Below are 19455 nucleotides of genomic sequence, written 5' to 3' on the forward strand. Positions count from 1 at the left end.
ATTTGTGGAAATTCCTTATGTGTGATGGGCATGATCCAAGGCTACTGCATAGAAAGCCAACGAGAGTGCTGTGGGACCTGTATAAACAGAGTTGCTGCCAGTCTGGACCGGGGGGTTCAGAGAAGGGACACATTGGAAGAAAAATAACTTCATAAGCAAAACCACAGGGGCTGAGGTCTGAAGTCAAGAAACCTCAGGCCAGGAGAGCGGACCCACCCAAGCTCGTGGAGAGGGTGAGTTTGCCCCAAAGGCAAAGGATGGGCCTTCCACCTTGTTGCAGTGGAAGAGTCATGCCGCCTCAGGCCTTGCAGAGGGTGAAGTACATTCTTTGGGGTTTGGGGAGAGCCTGGCTGCCACTACATGGAGGGGTTGAGTGTGTGCCCTGAAGATGGCAGAGAGCCCAGGTGCAGCCCTGATGCTTGGAGAGGGTGGAGCCAAGAAAAAGGTGGTCTCTCCAACATCCCCCAAGGTTGTGTTCAGAGAGAGGCAGGCCTCTGTGTAGGCCCTTGGAAAGGGTGGGATTGCTGCTTTCAGAAGCCCCAAAGACAAATGACTTTCAGACTTTGAAATCTAATGGACTTTGCCCTGCGGGTTTTTGAAACTGTTTGGGTCTGGTGACCCCTATGTTCCTTCCTCCCTATGGAAATGGGTATATGTATCCTATGAATGTTTCTCCTTTGTATACTGGGAGCAAATAACTTGCTTTGAGTTTTTATAGGCCCAAAGCCAGAGGAAAACTTTGCCTTACAACAGACAATGCTTGTAACTAACTTCGATAGGAGTTTGTATGTCTCTAACTTTGTAGTTCAGGCATATTGCTACTGAAATGGTTTAAGGTTCTCTGATATTGCTATGGAATGAGTATATTTTGTATATGGGGAAAACATGTTTTCTAAATTATTTTTTTATTTTTTATTTTTTTACATGGGCAGGCACTGGGAATCGAACCCGAGTCCTCTGGCATGGCAGGCAAGCATTCTTGCCTGCTGAGTCACCGTGGCCCGCCTGGAAAACATGTTTTTTTTTTAGGGTCCAGAGGGTGGAATGTGCTGGTTTGAAAGGACATATGTCCCCAAGAAAAGTCATGTTTTAATCTAAAACCCATTTCATAAAGGCAGAATAATTGCTATTCAATACCGTATATTTGAATCTGTAAATCTAATTACAGATTATCTAAAATTTCCCTGGAGATGTAACCCAATCAAGATTGGTTGTTAAACTGGACTGGGGGAAATATGTCTTCATCCATTTGGATGGGTCTTGATTAGTTTCTGGAGTCCTATAAAAGAGGGAACATTTTGGAGAATGAAAGAGATGCAGAGAGCAATTCAGAGAGAGCAGAGGAGAATGGCATAGGCACAAGAAGCAGAGTTCGCTAGCCAGCGACTTTTGGAGATGAAGAAGGAAAATGCCTCCCAGGGAGTTTCATGAAACAGGAAGCCAGGAGAAGCAGCTAGCAGATGACACCGTGTTCACCTTGTGCCCTTCCAGATGAGAGAGAAACTCTCTTCTACGCAGATGTACCCAAAAGAAAGTAGAAGTAGCTATACTAATATCAGACAAAATAGACTTTAAATGTAAAGGCATCATAAGAGACAAAGAAGGACACTACATGCTAATTAAAGGGTCAATTCACCAAGAAGATAAAACAATCATAAATGTTTATGCTCCCAATCAAGGAGTTCCAAAGTACATGAGACAGACATTGGCAAAACTGAAGGGAGCGATACACATTTCAACGGTAATGGTAGGAGACTTCAACACACTACTCTCCTCTACAGATAGACAGAAAATTAACAAGGAAATAGAGAAGTTAAGTAACTTGATAAAGGAATTAGACCTAACAGACATATATAGGTTATTCCATCCCAAAGCACAAGGTTATATATTCTTCTCTAGTGCTCATGGAACATTCTCCAGGATAGATCATATATGGGGGCACAAAACAGGTCTTTATAAACTTAAAAAACTGAAATTATTCAAAGAAATTTCTCTGATCACAATGAGATGAAGCTGGATCTCAATAACTACCAAAGAATGAGAACATTCACAAATATATGGAGATTAATATGTTATTTAATTGTCTTAAACAACCAGTGGGTCAAAGAAGAAATTGCTAGAGAAATAAACACCTATCTAGAGCTGAATAAAAATGAGAATACAACTTATCAGAACTTATGAGATGTGGCAAAGGGTGTGCTGAAAGGGAAATTTATTGCCTTAAATGCCTATATTAAAAAACAAGAAAGAACAAAAATTGAGCACTTAAAAGCAAACCTGGAGGAACTTGAGAAAGAACAGTAAATTAACCCAAAGCAAACAGGAGAAGAGAAATAACAAAGATTAAAGCAGAGATAAATGAATGGGAGAACAAAAGAACAATAGAAAGAATCAATAAAACCAAATATTGGTTCTTTGAGAAAATCAATAAAATTGATGGGCCACTAGCAAGACTGACAAAGAAAAAAAGAGAGAGGATGCAAATAAACAAAATCAGAAATGAGAAGGGGTGTGTTACCAGAGACCCCAAAGAAATAAAATAAATCATAAGAGGATACTATGAACAGCAATATGCCAACAAACTAGACAACTTAGATGAAATGGACAAATTCCTGGAGACCACAAACAAGCTACACTGACACAAGAAGAAATCTCAAGAAACCAACCACAAGAAAAGAGATTCAATCAGTCATCAAAAATCTTCCTACAAAGAAAAGCCCAGGGCCAGATGGCTTCACAGGGGAATTTTATTGAACATTCCAGAAAGAACTAACACCACTTCTGCTCAAATTTTCCAAAAAATTGAGGAAAAAGGAACTCTATGTAGCTCATTTTATAAAGCTAATATCATTTTAATACCAAAACTGAGAACAGATGCCATAAGAAAGGTGAACTATAGGCCAATCTCCCTAATGAACATAGATGCAACAATTCTCAATAAAATATTAGCAAATCAAATCCAACAACACATTAAAAGAATTAGACACCATGAACAAGTGGGGTTTATACCAGGAATGCAAGAATGGTTCAGTGCAAGAAAATGAATTAATGTAATACAGCACATTAACAAATCAAAAGGGAAAAATCACATGATCATCTCGATTGATGCCAAAAAAGCATTTGATAAATTCAGCATTCTTTTCTGATAAAAACTCTCCTTAGATAAGACTCAAAGGTAACTATCTCAGTATGATAAAGGGAATATATGAAAAACTGATCATACTCAATAGAGAGAGACTGAAAGCCTTCCCCCTAAGATCAGGTATAAGACAAGGATGCCCACTGTCACCACTATTATTCAACATTGTGCTAGAAGTTCTAACTAGAGTGATCAGGCAGGACAAAGAAATAAAAGGCATCCATATTTGGAAAGGAAGAAATAAAACTCTTATTATTTGCAGATGACATCATAAATACTTGGAAGATCCTCAGAAGTCTACAGCAATGCTACTTGAGCTAATAAACGAATTCAGCAAGGTGGCAGGATGTAAAATGAATGTGCAAAAATCAGGAACATTTCTATACACAAGCAATGACCTAGCTGAGGAGTCAGTTAAGGGAAAAATTCCCTTCAAAACAGCAAATAAAACAATCAAGTACTTAGAAATGAACTTAACTAGGGATGTAAAGCACTTGTACATGGAAAACTACATAACATTGCTAAAAGAAATCAAAGGAGATCTAAATAGGTCGAAAGACATTCCCTCCTCATGGATAGGAAAGTTAAATACAGTTAAGATGTCAAAATCTCTCCAAATTGATTTACAGACTCAACATAGTACCAATCAACTTCCAACAACCTACTTGAAGGTTTGGAAAAGCTAATGACCAAATTCATCTGGAAGGGAAAGAGACCCTGAATAGCTAAAAGCATCCTTAAAAAGAACAGCGAAGTGGGAAGGATTAACACTGCTTGACTTTAAAACCTATTATAAAGCCACAGTGGTCAAAACAGCATGGTACTGGCACAAAGTAGAAGCACTGACCAATGGGATCAAATCAAGACTGCAGAAACAGATCATCAAATCTATGGGCAACTGATTTTTGACAAGGCCCCTAAATCCACTGAACTAGGACAAAATAGTCTTTTCAATAATTGGGCATGGAAGAACTGGATATCAATAGTCAAGAGAATGAAAGAAGACCCCTATCTTATACTCTATGCAAAAATTAACTCAGAGTGGATCAAAAACCTAAATGTAACTACTAGCACTATAAAGTTTCCAGAAGAAAATGTAGGGAAACAGCTTCAAGACCTAGCAATAGGAGGTGGCTTCCTAAACTTTACACCCAAACACAAGCAACAAAAGAAAAAATAAATGGGAATGCCTCAAAAGCAAATGCTTCTGCACTTCAAAAGACTGTCAAAAAGGTGTAGACGCAGCTAACTCAATGTGAGAAAATATTTGGAAATCACGTATCAGACCTATAAGAATGGCTGCTATTAAACATATAGGAAACTATAAATGTTGGAGAGGTTGTAGAGAAACTGGGACACTTATGCACTGCTGGTGGGAATGTATAATGGTGCAGCCACTATGGAAGATAGTTTGGTGGTTCCTTAGGAAACTAAATATCAAGTTGCCCTATGACCCAGCAATAGCACTACTTGATATATATCTAGAAGAGCTGAAAGCAACGACACAAACAGACATTTGCTCACCGATTTTTATAGCAGCATTATTCTCAATCGCCAAATGATGGAAACAAACCAAACACCCTTCATCAGATGAGTGGATCAACAAAATGTGGTATATACATACGATGGAAAATTATGCAGCTGTAAGACAAAATGACGTTCTGTAGCACATGACAAGATGGCTAAGCCTTGAGGATATACTGCTGAGTGAAATTAGCCAGATGCAAAAGGATAGACACTGTATGATTCCACTTTCATGACTAGCAAAAAGGTATAATCAGAGGCTTATAATACAGAAGACAGGGGATTAGAGATACATAGAAGCTAAAGATGGGTGAACAATTAGCTAATGAGGTTGAACTCCAATGTAAGAGAATAGATAGGAGTGAAGGTGATTCTCTAGTGGGTCAATAAGTAATATTACCATATTGAAGATGAACAAGATTGAACGGGGTTGTATAGACCTATGCATCCCATGGATTTACACTACAAATATGAATTAGTTCTCATAAGAATTACTTCAAACATATCGTATTGCATAAAGAGTTTTTAAGTCCATGGTACATTGCATGTTATGAAATATGTTCAAAAGGAAACTATCAGCACTACCACAGCAACAGCAGAGGTAAATAATGGGGTGAGGGACAAGAGTTAAGAGGAGGTTTAGATTGCCTATTTGGCGAGTGTGTATTTATTGGTTTTCTTTCTCTTGGGAACAATGAAATTATCTAAAATTGAGAATGTTGATGGACTGTGGACTTTGGGCATTCTATGTGATGCCCGATGAATCCAGGTGGCTGAAGGATACACTGACAGAGAAGTAGATTAGTGAATGATGGTGTATATTTATGAACAAAGGTTGTGCTGCTACAAAAAGGAACAGTCATGAGGCATGCAACAATGTGAATGAATATGTGGGATATTTGGTGAGGCAAAATAAGCTAGAAACAAAGGAACAAGAATGGTATGGTCACCTTTAGAAAATGTTTGTAAGAAAACAGGGGCCTACATTGTAAGCTTTTAGAGCAGACACATTAAATCCAGAGTGGTGATTATTATTTTTGGATTTTGAGAGGCTGTTTTATATATATAACCTGTTATTTAGAGATAAGAATGAAGCCAAACAGGCTGGCATTATAGTAATTCAGAACATAGGGATACGAAGGCAGTGTCTATTTTAGAACCACACATACTCTGAGACCAAAGGATAAAAGGTTTATTTGATCTGGAACTGAAATTTTCTGTAGTGGATAATCTAATTCAGCCTATCTGTATAGCTCATTTGAAATTTGAAACACAGGAAGCCCAGAACAAGAAAAGAGGTCCTTTAATACTGTATAGACTATTGTAATGCCTGGAAACATCCTACAGTATATTAAGCAGATAATCAAAATGTATTGGCAAAGTCCCCTGAGGGAGGGGAGAAAGAATATGGAACTATTAAACCTTACCATCAGGGAATCCCGATGCTGTGTCAAACTTTAGGGACACCCAAATCAATAGGCCATGCCCTCGATTATGAGGCTTATTCTTGTGAAGCTTATGCAGGTAGCAGAGAAGCTTAGACTACCTGTAGGCATGCCTAAGAGTTACTTCTGGAGGACCTCTGTTGTTGCTCAGATGTGGCTTCAGTCTCTCTAAGCCCAACTCTGCAAGTGAAATCATTGCCCTCCCCGCTACGTGGGACATGACATCCAGGGGTGAAAGTCTCCCTGGTGACGTGGGTGATAACTCTCAGGGATGAATCCAGACATGGACATGGCACTGTGGGATCAATAATTACATGCTGACCAAAAGGGGGTAAAGTATGTAATTAATAAATAACAGTGGCAGAGAGAGTTCAAATAGAGTTGAGAGGTACTCTGGAGGTTGCTGTTACAAAAGCTTCAGGTAGACCTTGCTATGTAGCATAACCTGCCTAACCCCAACCAGGACCATTCCAGCTAATCTTAAGGAAAACTTAGGGCAATATATAAGATTCTACAAGGGTTCCAGGCACTAGAGTAACTTGCCGGAAATCTACAACATCCAGATGGGTCCCTGGTCCAGATAAGTCCTGAAACCTAGACCAGCCTCTTCAGAACATCAGATTGTTCCATCGCCCTACCCCATATTAGTGACAGCCCCTTCTAACATCAAAAATTTAGAATTGCCATAGCCCAAACACCCCTAACAAGAGGTATGGAAAGATTAAAGGTGATGGTGGAAGTATACAGAGAACATAGGACTTAATAAATGAATATGAATGCTGAATCATTAAATTGATAACTCTTTTAGTCTTCAGTATCTTAGAGCAGCTATAAGTAAAAACCTAAAATTGTGAAACCGTAACCCATGTCAAAGTATGAAATATATTCTACAACTAATTGTGGCGCTGTGCTTTGAAATTTATAGATTTTTTTGTATATATGTTGTTTTTCCCAAAAAAAGAAGGCAAAGAAGTCAACTGTGAAAATAAAATATTTAAGCCTTCTAGCCTACTATATTCTGGAGCAGCTAGAAGGAAAAATCTGAGAGGATCATATGGTAGCCCATGACAAATTCTGGGATCTGTCCTGTAACTACTTGTTGAGGAGTGCTTTGAAAACTATTGCCTTTTTATTTCTTTGCTGTGTATATATGTTATACTACATGATAAAAAAAGTTAAAAATAAAAAAAAAGAATGAGAAATTAAGAAATTAATTTGTTTACAGATAAACAAAAGCCGAAAAAGTGCATTCCATGAAGAGTTGCCCCACAAGAACTACTAAAGGGAGTCTTTCATGAGGACTCTAGATAGTAAGTCAAAGCATTAGAAGAAATTAAAAAAAAAATGGGTAAGGATGAATATATTGGTAATTTGAAAACCCTGTATTTTGGCACTTGCAGTTTGCTTAATAAGAAAATGAATAAAAATATTTTAAAAATATAAAAAAATCATATACTGAGTGCCCTGGTTTGGAAGTGTTATATACCCCAGATTCAATATTGTAGGGTGGGACCCTTTGACTAGATTGTTTCCAAGAAGATATAATCCACTCAATTGTGAGTGTGATCCTTTGATTAAATGGAGCTGTCACTCTGCCCATTTAAGGTGTCTTGATTAGTTTACTGGAGTCCTTTAAAAGGAGAAACATTTCAGAGAGAGCTCAGACCCAGACTTTTGGACTTTTGGAGATGTGGAAAGTAAACCAGAAGCCAAAGACTCCAGCAGATGCCAGACATGTACCTTCCCCACTGACAGAGGTGCTTTGTGCCCATGGGTCTTTCTCGAGTCAAGGTAGCTTTTCATGTATGCCTTAGTCTGGACATTTTATAGCCTTAGAATTGTAAACTTATAACATAGTAAATTCCTTTTTAAAAAGCAGTTTCACTTCTTATATATGGCATTCTGGCAGCTTTAGCAAACCAATACAGTGGGCACACAATTTATTAACATGTAATTAGAAACAATAACAATATGAAAGGAAAGCAACCTAGATATACAGGAGAGTTTGTATACTACTGAAACTAGGTTGGTATTAGCCAAACTAGGTTATCAGTAGTTTAAAATGTTGATGAAAATCAAAAAGGCAACTGCTAAGAAAATAATTTTTAAAATATACAAAGAAAAGGAAAGAAGAAGGGAATTAAAAGGTTACAAATCAAAAAAAGCAACTAAATACAAATGAAGGCCGTAATAGAGTAATCGAACAACAAAAAGTACATGGCATACAGAAAACAAAGAGTTAAAAAACAGAAATAAATTCTTCCTTCTTGGTTATTACCTTAAATATCAAGGGATTAAACTTCCCTGTTAAAAGGCAGAAAGTGGAAGACTGAATGAAAAAGCATGATCCATCTATATGTTGTGTCTAAAGGTACAAAGATACAAATAAGCTAAACGTAAAAGGGTGGAAACAGATATTCCATGCAAAAACTAATCAAAGGACAGCCATAGTGACTATGTTATTATTAGACAAAATAGACTTCAAGTCAACAATAAAAAGACAAACAACTTAATTAAAACCTGGGCAAAAGACTTGAACGGAAATTTCTACAAAGAGGAAATATAAATGGCTACAAAGCAAATGAAAAGATGCTTAACACCATTGAGTATCAGGGAAATGCAAATCAAGACCACAATGAGATACTATGTCATTGCTGGTAGCAACTGAAAATGGTACAGCTGCTGTGGATGACCGTTTGGCAGTTCCTCAGGAAGCTAAGGATCTAATTACCATACAACCCACCAATGTCATACTAGGTATATATCCAGAAGCATTGAAAGCAGAGACTCAAACAGATATTTGTACATGGATGTTCCTAGTGGCATAGTCACAATTGCCAAAAGGTGGAAGCAACCCAAGTATCCATCAACAGATAATGGATAAACGATATGTAGTACACACACACACATACACACACACACACACACACACACACACACACAATGGAATATTATTTACCCATAAAAAGGAATGAAGTCCCGATACATGCAACAACATGGATGAACCCCGAGGACATAATGCTGAGTGAAACGGCCAGACACAAAGGACAAATATTGTATGATCTCACTGATACAAACTAATTATAATAAGCAAAGTCATAGGGTTAGTATCTAGAATCCAGGTTTTCAGGGGATAGTCTGGGGTTAGAAAATGGAGAGATGATGCTTAATTTGTACAGAATTTCTGTTTAGGTTGATTGTAAAAGTTTCGAAATGGATTGTGGTGATAGAAGTACATTATTGTGAGTGTAGTTAATAGCACTGAATTATATAGGTAAATGTAGTTAAAAGGGGAAATTTTAGGGGATATATGTTACTAGAGTAAAAATGAAAAGATAAAGCGTAGGATTGTTTAAGAGAGTGAACCCTATTGTAGTAAACGGACTATAGCTTATAGTACAAGTATCAGAATGTTCTTTGGTTAATTATAACAAATGTATGACACTGATACAAGGTGTTAATAATAGGATGGTATATGGCAAAAATACAATGAATATAAATGATAGTTAATAATACCATCTTAATCTTTCATCAATTGTAACAAAGGTAACTACTGTTAAAAAATAGTACAATTACAAAAAAGTGCTATATAAACGATAGTTAATAATATCATCTTAATAATCTTTCATCAGTTGTAGCAAAGATAACTACTGTTAAAAAACAGTACAATTATAAAAAAATGCTATCACCAATTGTAACAAATGTTCCATACCAACAAAAGGAGTTGGTGGTGTGATGTGTGGGCATACTGTATTTGATGCATGATTGTTCTGTAAACTCACAACTTCCCAAATAAAAAAATTTAAAAAAGATTAAAAAGACAAATAAGGATATTATATATTGATGAAAGGGTCAATCTAGGAAGAAGATAAACTGATGAAAGGGTCAATTTAGGAAGAAGATATAACAATTATAATCACATATGCACATAAAATGGAACACCAAAATATACGAAGGAAAAATAGAACTGAAGGGAAAAATTGTTCTACAATAATAATTGGAGAATTCAATACATCATCTATAATACTTGATAGAACAACTTAAGAGAAGATCAGTAAGAAAATAGAGAACTGGAGTAATTAACCAGTTAGACCCAATGGACATATATAGAACACTCTATACAACCACAGAAGAATACACATTCTTTTCAAGTGCACATGTAACATTTTCCAGAAGAAACCACATTAGGGCACAAATAAAATCTTAATACATTTAAAAATACTGAACTCATACAAAGAATCTTTCAGATCACAGTGGAATACATCTAGAAGTCAATAGTATTGACTGAAATAAACCAGACACAAAACAGCAAATATAGTATGATTTCTCTTATATAAAATCTTTAAAATAAGCAAATACATAGCAATAGAAAGCAGAATAGTGATTATCAGCAGTGTGGGGAGGGAGAAATGGAGAGTTATTATTAATTGAGTGTGAATTTCAGTTGGGGATGATGAAAATAGCCTGGAAAGAGATAGTGGTGTAAGTTACACAGTATTATCAATGTACTTAATGTCAAAGAATTGTCCACTTAAAATGTTAAAATTAGTTAGATTTTACCACAATTAAAAATAAAAAGGTGAAAAAAAAAGGGCCCACTGGAGCAGATGATCCCTGTACACAAATAACCATATGGCAAAGGGGAAAGTGGTAAGTCTACAGCATATGGTCAGAGTTCCTACTCTTAAAGTGTTGTGGGCTTTCAGGAGGGGAGGAAGTTATATCTGGTTAGGTGGGTATCAAGTAAAGCTCATGAAAGAAGAAGGACTGAAAACAAGTACTTGAAGAATCGTATAGAAATGGAAGTTTGAGAAATGGATTCCAAGAACAATGTATGCATAGAGGCAGAATGGGAAAGTCAGGGTATATGTACGAGTCAAGTTTGTATGGAACCTTGGCTGAGTGAAGAAGAAATGTTTTAAGTTTGGAAAGGTGTTTGAGTCCAGGTTATAAAGATCCTTCAATGAAAGGCATTGAGGAGCCTTCAATAATTACCACTGGCTTAGAAACATAGGTTTGAATGTAAAACATACACTCCTAAAATTTCAATAATCTGGAAAAGGAGATGGACCCTCTTCTTGAAGACATTTTTTTTTTAAGTTATAAAGAGTAAGGGAATCGTTATACTTATGGGTTTAGAATTTAAAGACAGAGGTTATTTGAGATACCAAAAACAAACTTTACTGATCTTTCCTGAAAGAAAGAGAGAAGGAAAGAAAGAGAGAAGGGGGAAAGGAGGGAGGGAGGCAGAAAGGGAGAGGAAAGAGATGTTATAGGCTTCTAAAAACAGACCACAAAAGTTTTGTTGAAAGTCTTTTACCGTAATTTAAATATATGAAATTTCTGTTTGGGGGGGGGCAGTGAATGGTCCAGGTATCGAACCTGGGTCTCCTACATGGAATATAATTTAAATACACGCAATTTTAAATGTATTTTCCTAGAGTTTAAATTTTTAACTATAAAATTCAATAGAATGCCTTAACTCTATTTCTTTGGACTCACCAACCATCCTGTGTCAAAGTGAGAGGTTATATTTATGCTACACGTACACTGAGGTTGTTGCCCAGTAGCTGATTTATAGTGGCATTGTACTCAACTGAAACACCATGATTCCCAACCTCCCTTTCAGCTAGTTGTGCCTTGTCATTAAGTTTTTGTCAATGAAATCTAAGCAGATAGGTTTTTTTGGTGTGATTTCTAAATAAGTGCGTGTTGAAGGTAGTGGTAATTTTTTGCCCCTTCCAGGAAAATGAATGGTTATGCTGTAATCCCAATGGACATAAGATCTTTGCTAATTTCTTCAGTGTCTTTCCATAGAATAGAAAAGGAGCCCCACCCTTGCAGATGAATTAGAAAAAGTCCTGCCACTGGGCAGATGCATTCTCTCCGAGTACAGAGTCCCCAGTCAGTTCTTGACAGGTGTCTTTGTATAGAACCAGCACAACCAAATGGGGTAGCACTGACTGCATACTGGGCCATGAGGCAGGACTGGAAGCCATATTCTAAAAATAGCGAAGACAAAGAGTTGCTTCCCTACTCATCATGATATAACATATCAGCCCTGAATTGACTGCTTTCAGACTTCTTCTATGTGGGAGAAAAAAAAACTTTAAGTTCTTGTTATTTCTGATTTCCTTTACCAGCAGCTAATTGCTAGTAAATTAAGACCACAAGATAGGATTTACAAAGTGCTATCATGAGTTAATTAAGCAAAGAATTGAGAATCATGTATTACTCTGATGTCCTAGGGATAAACATGGAGCTTACAGTCTAGGATATAAAAGACAGATGTGTACATAATCAGATAATTACAGTGTACTGTGATATGGTTGTGCAGTTTGCATACTGTACACAGGCATCTGGCCAAGAGGTGAGTGGGGTCTGTGCTTTGACAGACTGCATCCACCCAGAGGGGAAACTTTTCTAATTCATCTGAACAGATGGGGTGCCTTTCTTATTGTAATAGAGGTGGGTACAGTGTACTAAAGGAGTACACAGTAGGGCTTTTAGAGAAGGCTTTCCAGAGGAAATGTTGCTTGAGCAAAAATTTGAAGGATGATTTCCAGGAGGACAAAATGGAAAGGAGCATACCATGTTAAGGAAATAGCATGTTTTATTGCCAAATAACAAGTAGTTCATCAAAGGGAGGAATGAGAGATGATGGTTAAGTGGATGTAGGAGGTGGCTGTAAGAGAGAGGCAAGTCATTAAGAAACATGTATGCTCGTGAAACTCGGTTTTATTGTATCAATTACGGGGACATGTTGAAGGATTTTAAGGGGTAAAGTAATATGAACATAATATGTTTTAGGAGGAAGTTAGGGTTATACTTAGTAGGGATACAAATTAATACACAAAATACAAAATTTAGGTATGTGACAGGTTGACTTAAGACATTGGTAATGCATCAGTACGGAGAAGAGGGAATAGATTAAAGAAAATGTATAAGATGTAGAACTGGTAGATCTTAATGAGGGGGTAAAGTTAATCCATAATATAAAAGGATTCTGTATTGGATGACCATTTAGTGATTACATGACCATTAGCATGGTGCTCCTAAATTTAATGAGAGTCATTCAATGCCAGGAACAGATTTTAGAAGAGAGACAATGAGCTCACTTTTAGACATACTGAGCTCAAAATATGGGTATAAATTATCCAGGGGGAAATATCCAGGGAGAAATTGGCAATTTAGATCTGAATGTGTGGAAAGAACTCTGGACTAAGGATGTAAATTTGGAGTCGTAAGCATAAAGATGGTAGTTTAAAGTTGTAGATATGACAACATAAGACTCAAAGAGTGTGTTTGGGTTCAAAATGAAAAATTTTTGAGGGGCTCAAAGAGGAAATGGCATTTTTAAGGCTTCTATGTCACCAAATATCTTCCCACTTGCAGTTGGTGTCTGAAATTACCATTGTTGTGCTGTATTTTTTTCAGTTAAGGTTGCATTTCTAAGTAATTGCCTTTAAAAAATCCCTTTGGGAACCATGAACAGATGACAGAGTAGTATAATGAAGAGAATAACTTAACTAGGTATCTAGAGACCAGTTTCTAACATTGACTTGGCCTTTGACTTGCCTGGGTGATGTTCAGCAAGTCATTTTATCTCAAGTTACTCTTTCAGAAAATGAGGAAGTAGGACTAGGTGATCTTTAAAATTTGGTAGATGAGTATTCCGCAAATGTTAATGTCTTAATGCAATTTAGTTCAGTGATTTTCAAACTTATTTTAGTAGCAGTTAGCCTTCTCTGAAGAACTCTCACGCAGAAATACAATGTATTAGGATGTTTTGGTTACTGAGATGCAATGCAAGTTATTTTAAATGTTGAAGAGAATACACTAGGTTAATTTAACTATACACTATATGGAAAAAGTTCAGCTGGACTTCAGGGATAACTGGAAACAGAGACTGGAGCACTGTCAGGACTTGTTTTCTATACTTCTCATCTCTGTGGCTGGCTTCATTCTATAAAAGGCAGTATGTGGCCATTAGCCACTCAGACTTCCTTCTTGGGTATATACCACTACTGTGGAATGGCCTTTCTTCCCTTAGTTCTCCCTGAATGCATCCTGGGGAAGAATTCTGCTTGCTTCAGGTTGAGTCAATTTGCCCACCTTTACCTAAGAAGGTGGGGGACTCTTGTGGGCCACAGTTACCATTAGCATCACTTATTTATGGTACAGGCAAGAATAGTTTGCCCCCAAAAGGGAGCATTATCCACAAAAAAAAGGAAGGTTACTTGGCTGAGAAATCAATGACCAATACGCAAAACAAAAGATATTCTAGTTGAGGACCCACCTACTTGTTCTCTGTGTACTCGAGTTGGCTACTGAAACATACCTGCCAAATCCTTAGAGTACAGCAGTAAAACTGATTTTATTGATTGGACGGCATGCCAGTTATCTCCAAGTCCTTGATAAACTGAGGCACTGGTTATATATTGTTGTTGTTGGTTGCGGCGGTGCTTGCCTAGTAGAAAATTTCTGGAATATAAAGAAATACTAGAGAGAGTGATAAAGTTGGGGTGGAGATTCAGAATACTCAGGGATCAAGAAACTTGAGAAGGGGTGTGCGGAGATGAACTTTGCACAATAATACCAATGGTGGAAAATGTTTGTCTTTGGCTAAGGTAGTTCTTTATATCACCCATGGTTGTTCTGGGGTAAAGAACAAAGGGGAGGATGATGGAAAGAGAGTGTTGATGGACACAGAGAGCAGAGGCAATCAGTAAAGCCACCTTCTTTGGATGAAAACATCTATGGTAGATGTCTTCTTATGTCTAATCTTAATAAAAATAATATCTGACAAACATGAATAATTCTAATGAAAACCTTATTTGAAAAGATACCAAAAACAGGTTGCTTTTTTGTTCTAAACCTTGATCTACTAAAAACTGCTGGTTTTTTTAATGGCTAAAGTGCTACTCTTTTGTCGTTGTTGCTGGTATTTGTCTTTTGATTGGAGTCTTATGAGGGAGTAATTTTTGATAACAACAATGATTTAATTTCTCAGCTAATACAATTTGTCTGCTGCCAACTATTTAAAAACGAGAAAAACAGCACTCTGTTTTACAGATGATGCAGTTATACTAATTAATATATGTACTGTTTTCCTTCTGTTTACAGTAAGTCAATCTGTTTGTTACGGTATAAAGGGAACATCCCTGAGAGTGGAACACTGTTTAAATTATATTCAGTTGGCCTTTTTAACAGTAAAATCCATTATTCCTAACTCTTAATATGAACAGATTTATATTGTTTTGGAGCGTATCTCTTTACTTCAGCATTTGGTAGTATTTCTCTTTGGGGAGGAGAGTTTGTGTAACAAGGAGAAAGGCTGTGGCAAGATGCCATTAAGGCAGGTTAACCATTCCGGATCCTGAAATGACCTGTTTGGCTTTGTTGCTGACAAAGTCCAAGATAATTATTCATTTTTATAGTGTAGACTCAAGATAGTTGGGATCCAATGAGACTTTTCCTGGATTAAGGCCATTTTGACACCTTTTACAGAAGTTGGCACGGTCTGGTATTGCTAGGGAGGGAAATGGAAACTTAACTTTCATGGAAAACAAAGTAAACAAAGTCAGAGGCCTTATCTGTCCTGACAGGCTTCTTCAATCACTCACACATTCTGGTGAAAAAGAGAAAGTGTTGGAATTGTTCTGCAGTGGTGGATTCTTTCTATAGCTTTTCAGTTCTGGTTCAATGATTTGCATTTCACCGCACCTTTTTTTCCCAAGGGATGAAGGCATTTTACATTCAATAACAGGGCCCGAGATAATTGCAGCCAGGACAACGTGCTTGGTGTGCTAAATAACATTCTTGTGGGAAAAACTATTGAACACTAATAATATACCCTTGACCAACAATGGTTAATACACAAGCTTGAAGCATGCATCCAGAGACTGAAATTGTGCAAAACTGCAACATCAGTATCTGCCCCAGAGCCAGTGTAGCTTTGTTTATTGGACCTGCTAGTGGCAAAAGTAGAAGCTGACGCACAAAAACAAAATTAAGCCCCAGGAAACTAAAATGTCAACATCACATGCACCAAGTAAACCTTAGTATTTCTAGTTTACATTTTAATATTTTCATTCTGTAGCGGCCACTGGTAAAACTGCCAAATAAAGGTAATTCTATCGCGAGAAAGGAGAATTAGAAAATGGGACGGGGTTATCGCAGAGCGTCACAGGTTCTTTCATTTACCTTTCACTACACAACTCACATATGTTCCACATTTTGAAAAAGCCTACTGATGAGGTAAGAAGCATTTTCTTCGATCACCTCACCTGGTGTCTCATTAGCCACCCAGGCCAACGCTTGGCTCCGCCGTCAGGCCGCCCTAGGTGAGTGCGCAACGCTGAGTCCAGTCAATAATACCGGACGAGGCGGTTTCGTCAAGATGGCTTTGTGTTTGCTTGCTTTTGACAGCCCACCAACCTTCCCAGCTCTGCTTGTCACTTAAGCCAAGAAAACAGAAAGAAAACAGCAAGCGTGAAAGAGAAAAGGGGAAAGATCCCAGCCCACCACAGGCGCACGCGCAGCACAGTAGTACACAGTACTCTAAGGGCGGGGCCAAGACGCGGCGCTGGAGCTCCGCCCCGGCGCTGCTCCGCCTCCTTCCCCTCACCCCACCCCTCAGCGCAGGGGAGTGACTGACTCCCGCCATCCCCTCCACGTCAATCAACTCTCCTCCTTCTCGCACTCTCTGCACCTTGTTATTAATCTCAATACCGATATCGCCCGGACGCCTCTCCCCCGGCCCTCGGGGGTGTGAACGTCTGCGAGCGAGAGCGAAGGCACCGAAAGCTGGCGTCTCTGTACAGCAGGCTCGGCCTCAGAAGCAGCAGGCGCAGCAGCAACCCCCGCAGCGACTGTAGCTCCAGCGCCAGGAGGCCAAGGCCAAGGCCAGGCTCTGCGCGGCTCCTGGAGTAACAGCAGCGGCTCCGGCGGCTGGCGGGGGCGCACTTTTCTCCGGCGGGGCCCTTTTCGTCGGCGGCCGCAGGGCCCCTCCTGCGCGCCCAGGGTCAACCTCCTTGAAGCCCGACGGCCCGGCCTTCGTCCCTTTCCCGGTCCCGGGATTTGTCTCCTTCTCGCCTCCTTCAGCCGTCCGCCTAGCCGTCGCCTCTGCTGTTCCCCGGGCGGCCCGGCCCGCCTGCCCCGCGTCCCCTCCGGCCGGTGCCTCTCTCCCCGGCGGGCTGCCTGCATGTCTTTGCTGCCCTCAGCCCCGCCGCCACCGCCGCCGCCGCCTCCCCCGCCGCCGCAGCACCAGCACCAGCCGCCTCGTCGCCGCCGCCGCCGCCGCCGCCCGGACCCCGGCGCGCTGAATGCAGGTGAGGACCGGGCACAGGCCTTTCAGCGACCCCAGGCTCGGGCGCCCTGTGCACCCTCCCGCTCGCGAGCCCGGGCCCTGCCTGCCGGGGTAGCTTCCTATGGGCGGGCGGGAGAGAGGCCCGCCCGTGGGTGTTTGTGTTTGCGTCTGCGGCCGCGGCTCTGGTGGGGAAGCATCTGTGGGAGCCTGGTGTGTGCGCGCGCGCGCGTTTGTGTGTGTTTCCCCCGCCACGGGGAAATGGCTGCTGTTGCTCCTTCTGGGCCAGAGGAAGAGAATGAGGTAGAATGTTTTTGAAGGAGTAGGATCGCGGGTGTTAGGAAGAGAGAGCGCGTTCTCGGGCAAATGAGATGGGAGTGGGACAAATGTGTGTGTGGTGTTCGAGTTGGACCCTGGCGGGCGGGGAGGAGGTCCGAGGACCCACCGCGAGTGGGTGTGTGTCGGGTGACTGGAGAGGGCGGATGAGGCTGACCCGCGTCTCAGTCCGGAGGCGAGAGGAGGTTCCGGGTTGAGTGTGAGTGTGTGTGGGGGGTGGGGGGGTGGGGGGGAGTGGTCGACGCTTACAGCCCGGACTCCGGGGGTGGGTTCCGTGTGTCTGGGACCCCCGAGTGGCGTGTGCCTCACCCTTTGTGGTTGAGGGATCCGAACCTCGCTGGTGGGAGTCGCTCGGCGTGGGCCGGGGAGGGTGAGACCCGGCCCGGAAAGCTGCTGGCTGGGGCCGTGCCGCGGTTTCCCGGGCGGCGGCAGGAAACGCGCCTCTCTGCGGCGCGGCCTAACTGCCTCGGCACCCGCCAGCCTCCCGGGACGCCTACCCGGACGTCAGGCCGGCACGGGCCCAGGGCACTGCCTCGGCCTGGGCAGGTGAGGGTCGGAGGCGGGACACGCCTGTTCTAGTCGCCTCAGCCGCCTCCGCGTCTGCTGAGGGAGAGGCGACGGCTTATTTTGGCGTTGGAACTGCAAGCATTCTCCTCTGGCGGGCGGGGGGACCCGAGGGAAAGTGAATCAAAGCAGCAAATCTCGGGAATACTCGGTGTCGAGGTCCCTTCTACTCTATCTCCCTTAAGGGGTGTGGAGTGACTGAGTAAATATTTGCGTTTTTCTTTGCAAATACTTCTCATTGGTAAAATGAATGCTTTTAAAATTATTATGTTTTTATGGAGGAACGCGAGAAGAAAAGGAAGCTGGCCTCGCTGGCCTATGGTATTGGTGGGTTTGGATCGATTTTGTGCATTTGAAATTGTTTTAGCCTGCCTCCTAGGGGGAAAGGCGTGTACACGCTAAGCTGAGGGAGGTTGATGAGGAAGAGGAAGTTACTGAAGCTGTCATCCTCCTTAACTCCGCTGACTGTTTAGCTCAGGCTGTTTAGATGAGTTGTGTTCGGGGAGTTTAGCCAAGCCGTTTCTACACATTGAAAGTACAGTACAGTACTGCCTTTTAAGAGAGACTACCTATTGCCCCTAGTTATCTTAACTGTCAATCAAGATAGTCATGCACAACAGACACCTTTTCCTCACAGTTTCCTTAGTCTCTAAAACCAAGATTAGGTGGCCTCTGTTGTGTTTTGTGTGTGCTCATGGAAAGCTATTCTTGAGAGTAGTTTAAATAAAACGCAGTTATAAAGATAAATCTGCCAATAGGGACATAGTGCATTTTAAAACCAAATGTAAATGGTATTTGGATAATTATTGCTGATTTACTTTATAGTCTCTGCCCCGGTTCCATTTGTATCTAGTTAGCTCATTTAGCTAGAACTAGAAGTCATGATACAGACTTGTAGTCAGTGCTCTGTATAATGGCCAGAGATTGCTCTTTTCTAAACCTGGTCTGACAGAGAAATAATGCATGCTGTTCACTGGGAGTGAGGGACTGAGAGCTGTTTTCTGTTACCACTACTGGAAAAACAGCTTTTCACATGCAATTTAGTAGAAAGAGGATTTGTTTTACAGACCTAAGAACATTAGCTGTGCCTTTTTTCTTATCTGTTTGACCTTAGGCAAGGTACCTAATATCTGTAAGTC

At 40.5% G+C, this 19455-nt stretch overlaps 1 protein-coding gene and 1 long non-coding RNA gene across 15 annotated transcripts in view; one reads left to right on the forward strand and one right to left on the reverse strand.

Annotated features, from left to right (window-relative positions):
- Nucleotides 1–18359, reverse strand: part of LOC143668342 (uncharacterized) — a 52972-nt gene extending 34613 nt beyond the window's left edge. Inside the window, exons 1-3 of one of the 10 annotated variants that reach the window (XR_013168408.1) lie at nt 18062–18359; nt 16398–16558; nt 14450–14592 (exon numbers count right to left, since the gene is read on the reverse strand). This is a non-coding gene — a long non-coding RNA (uncharacterized LOC143668342). Of the gene's footprint in view, nt 1–14449; nt 14593–16397; nt 16569–18061 lie in introns of all 10 variants that reach the window. The other 9 variants (XR_013168402.1, XR_013168403.1, XR_013168409.1 and 6 more) reach the window with 9 other exon arrangements.
- The window catches only part of CNOT6L (CCR4-NOT transcription complex subunit 6 like), a 179636-nt gene continuing 177579 nt past the window's right edge, over nt 17399–19455 (forward strand). The window contains exon 1 of one of the 5 annotated variants that reach the window (XM_077143068.1): nt 17399–17441. Coding sequence is in view for 2 of the 5 variants with exons in the window: in XM_077143069.1 (XP_076999184.1) it covers nt 17715–17719 (5 nt within the window). In the remaining 3 variants the exon portion in view is untranslated. Of the gene's footprint in view, nt 17442–17581; nt 17720–19455 lie in introns of those variants that run through there. The other 4 variants (XM_077143069.1, XM_077143070.1, XM_077143065.1 and 1 more) reach the window with 4 other exon arrangements.

Source organism: Tamandua tetradactyla, chromosome 24 (assembly GCF_023851605.1).
Source record: "Tamandua tetradactyla isolate mTamTet1 chromosome 24, mTamTet1.pri, whole genome shotgun sequence".
Taxonomy (NCBI): domain Eukaryota; kingdom Metazoa; phylum Chordata; class Mammalia; order Pilosa; family Myrmecophagidae; genus Tamandua; species Tamandua tetradactyla.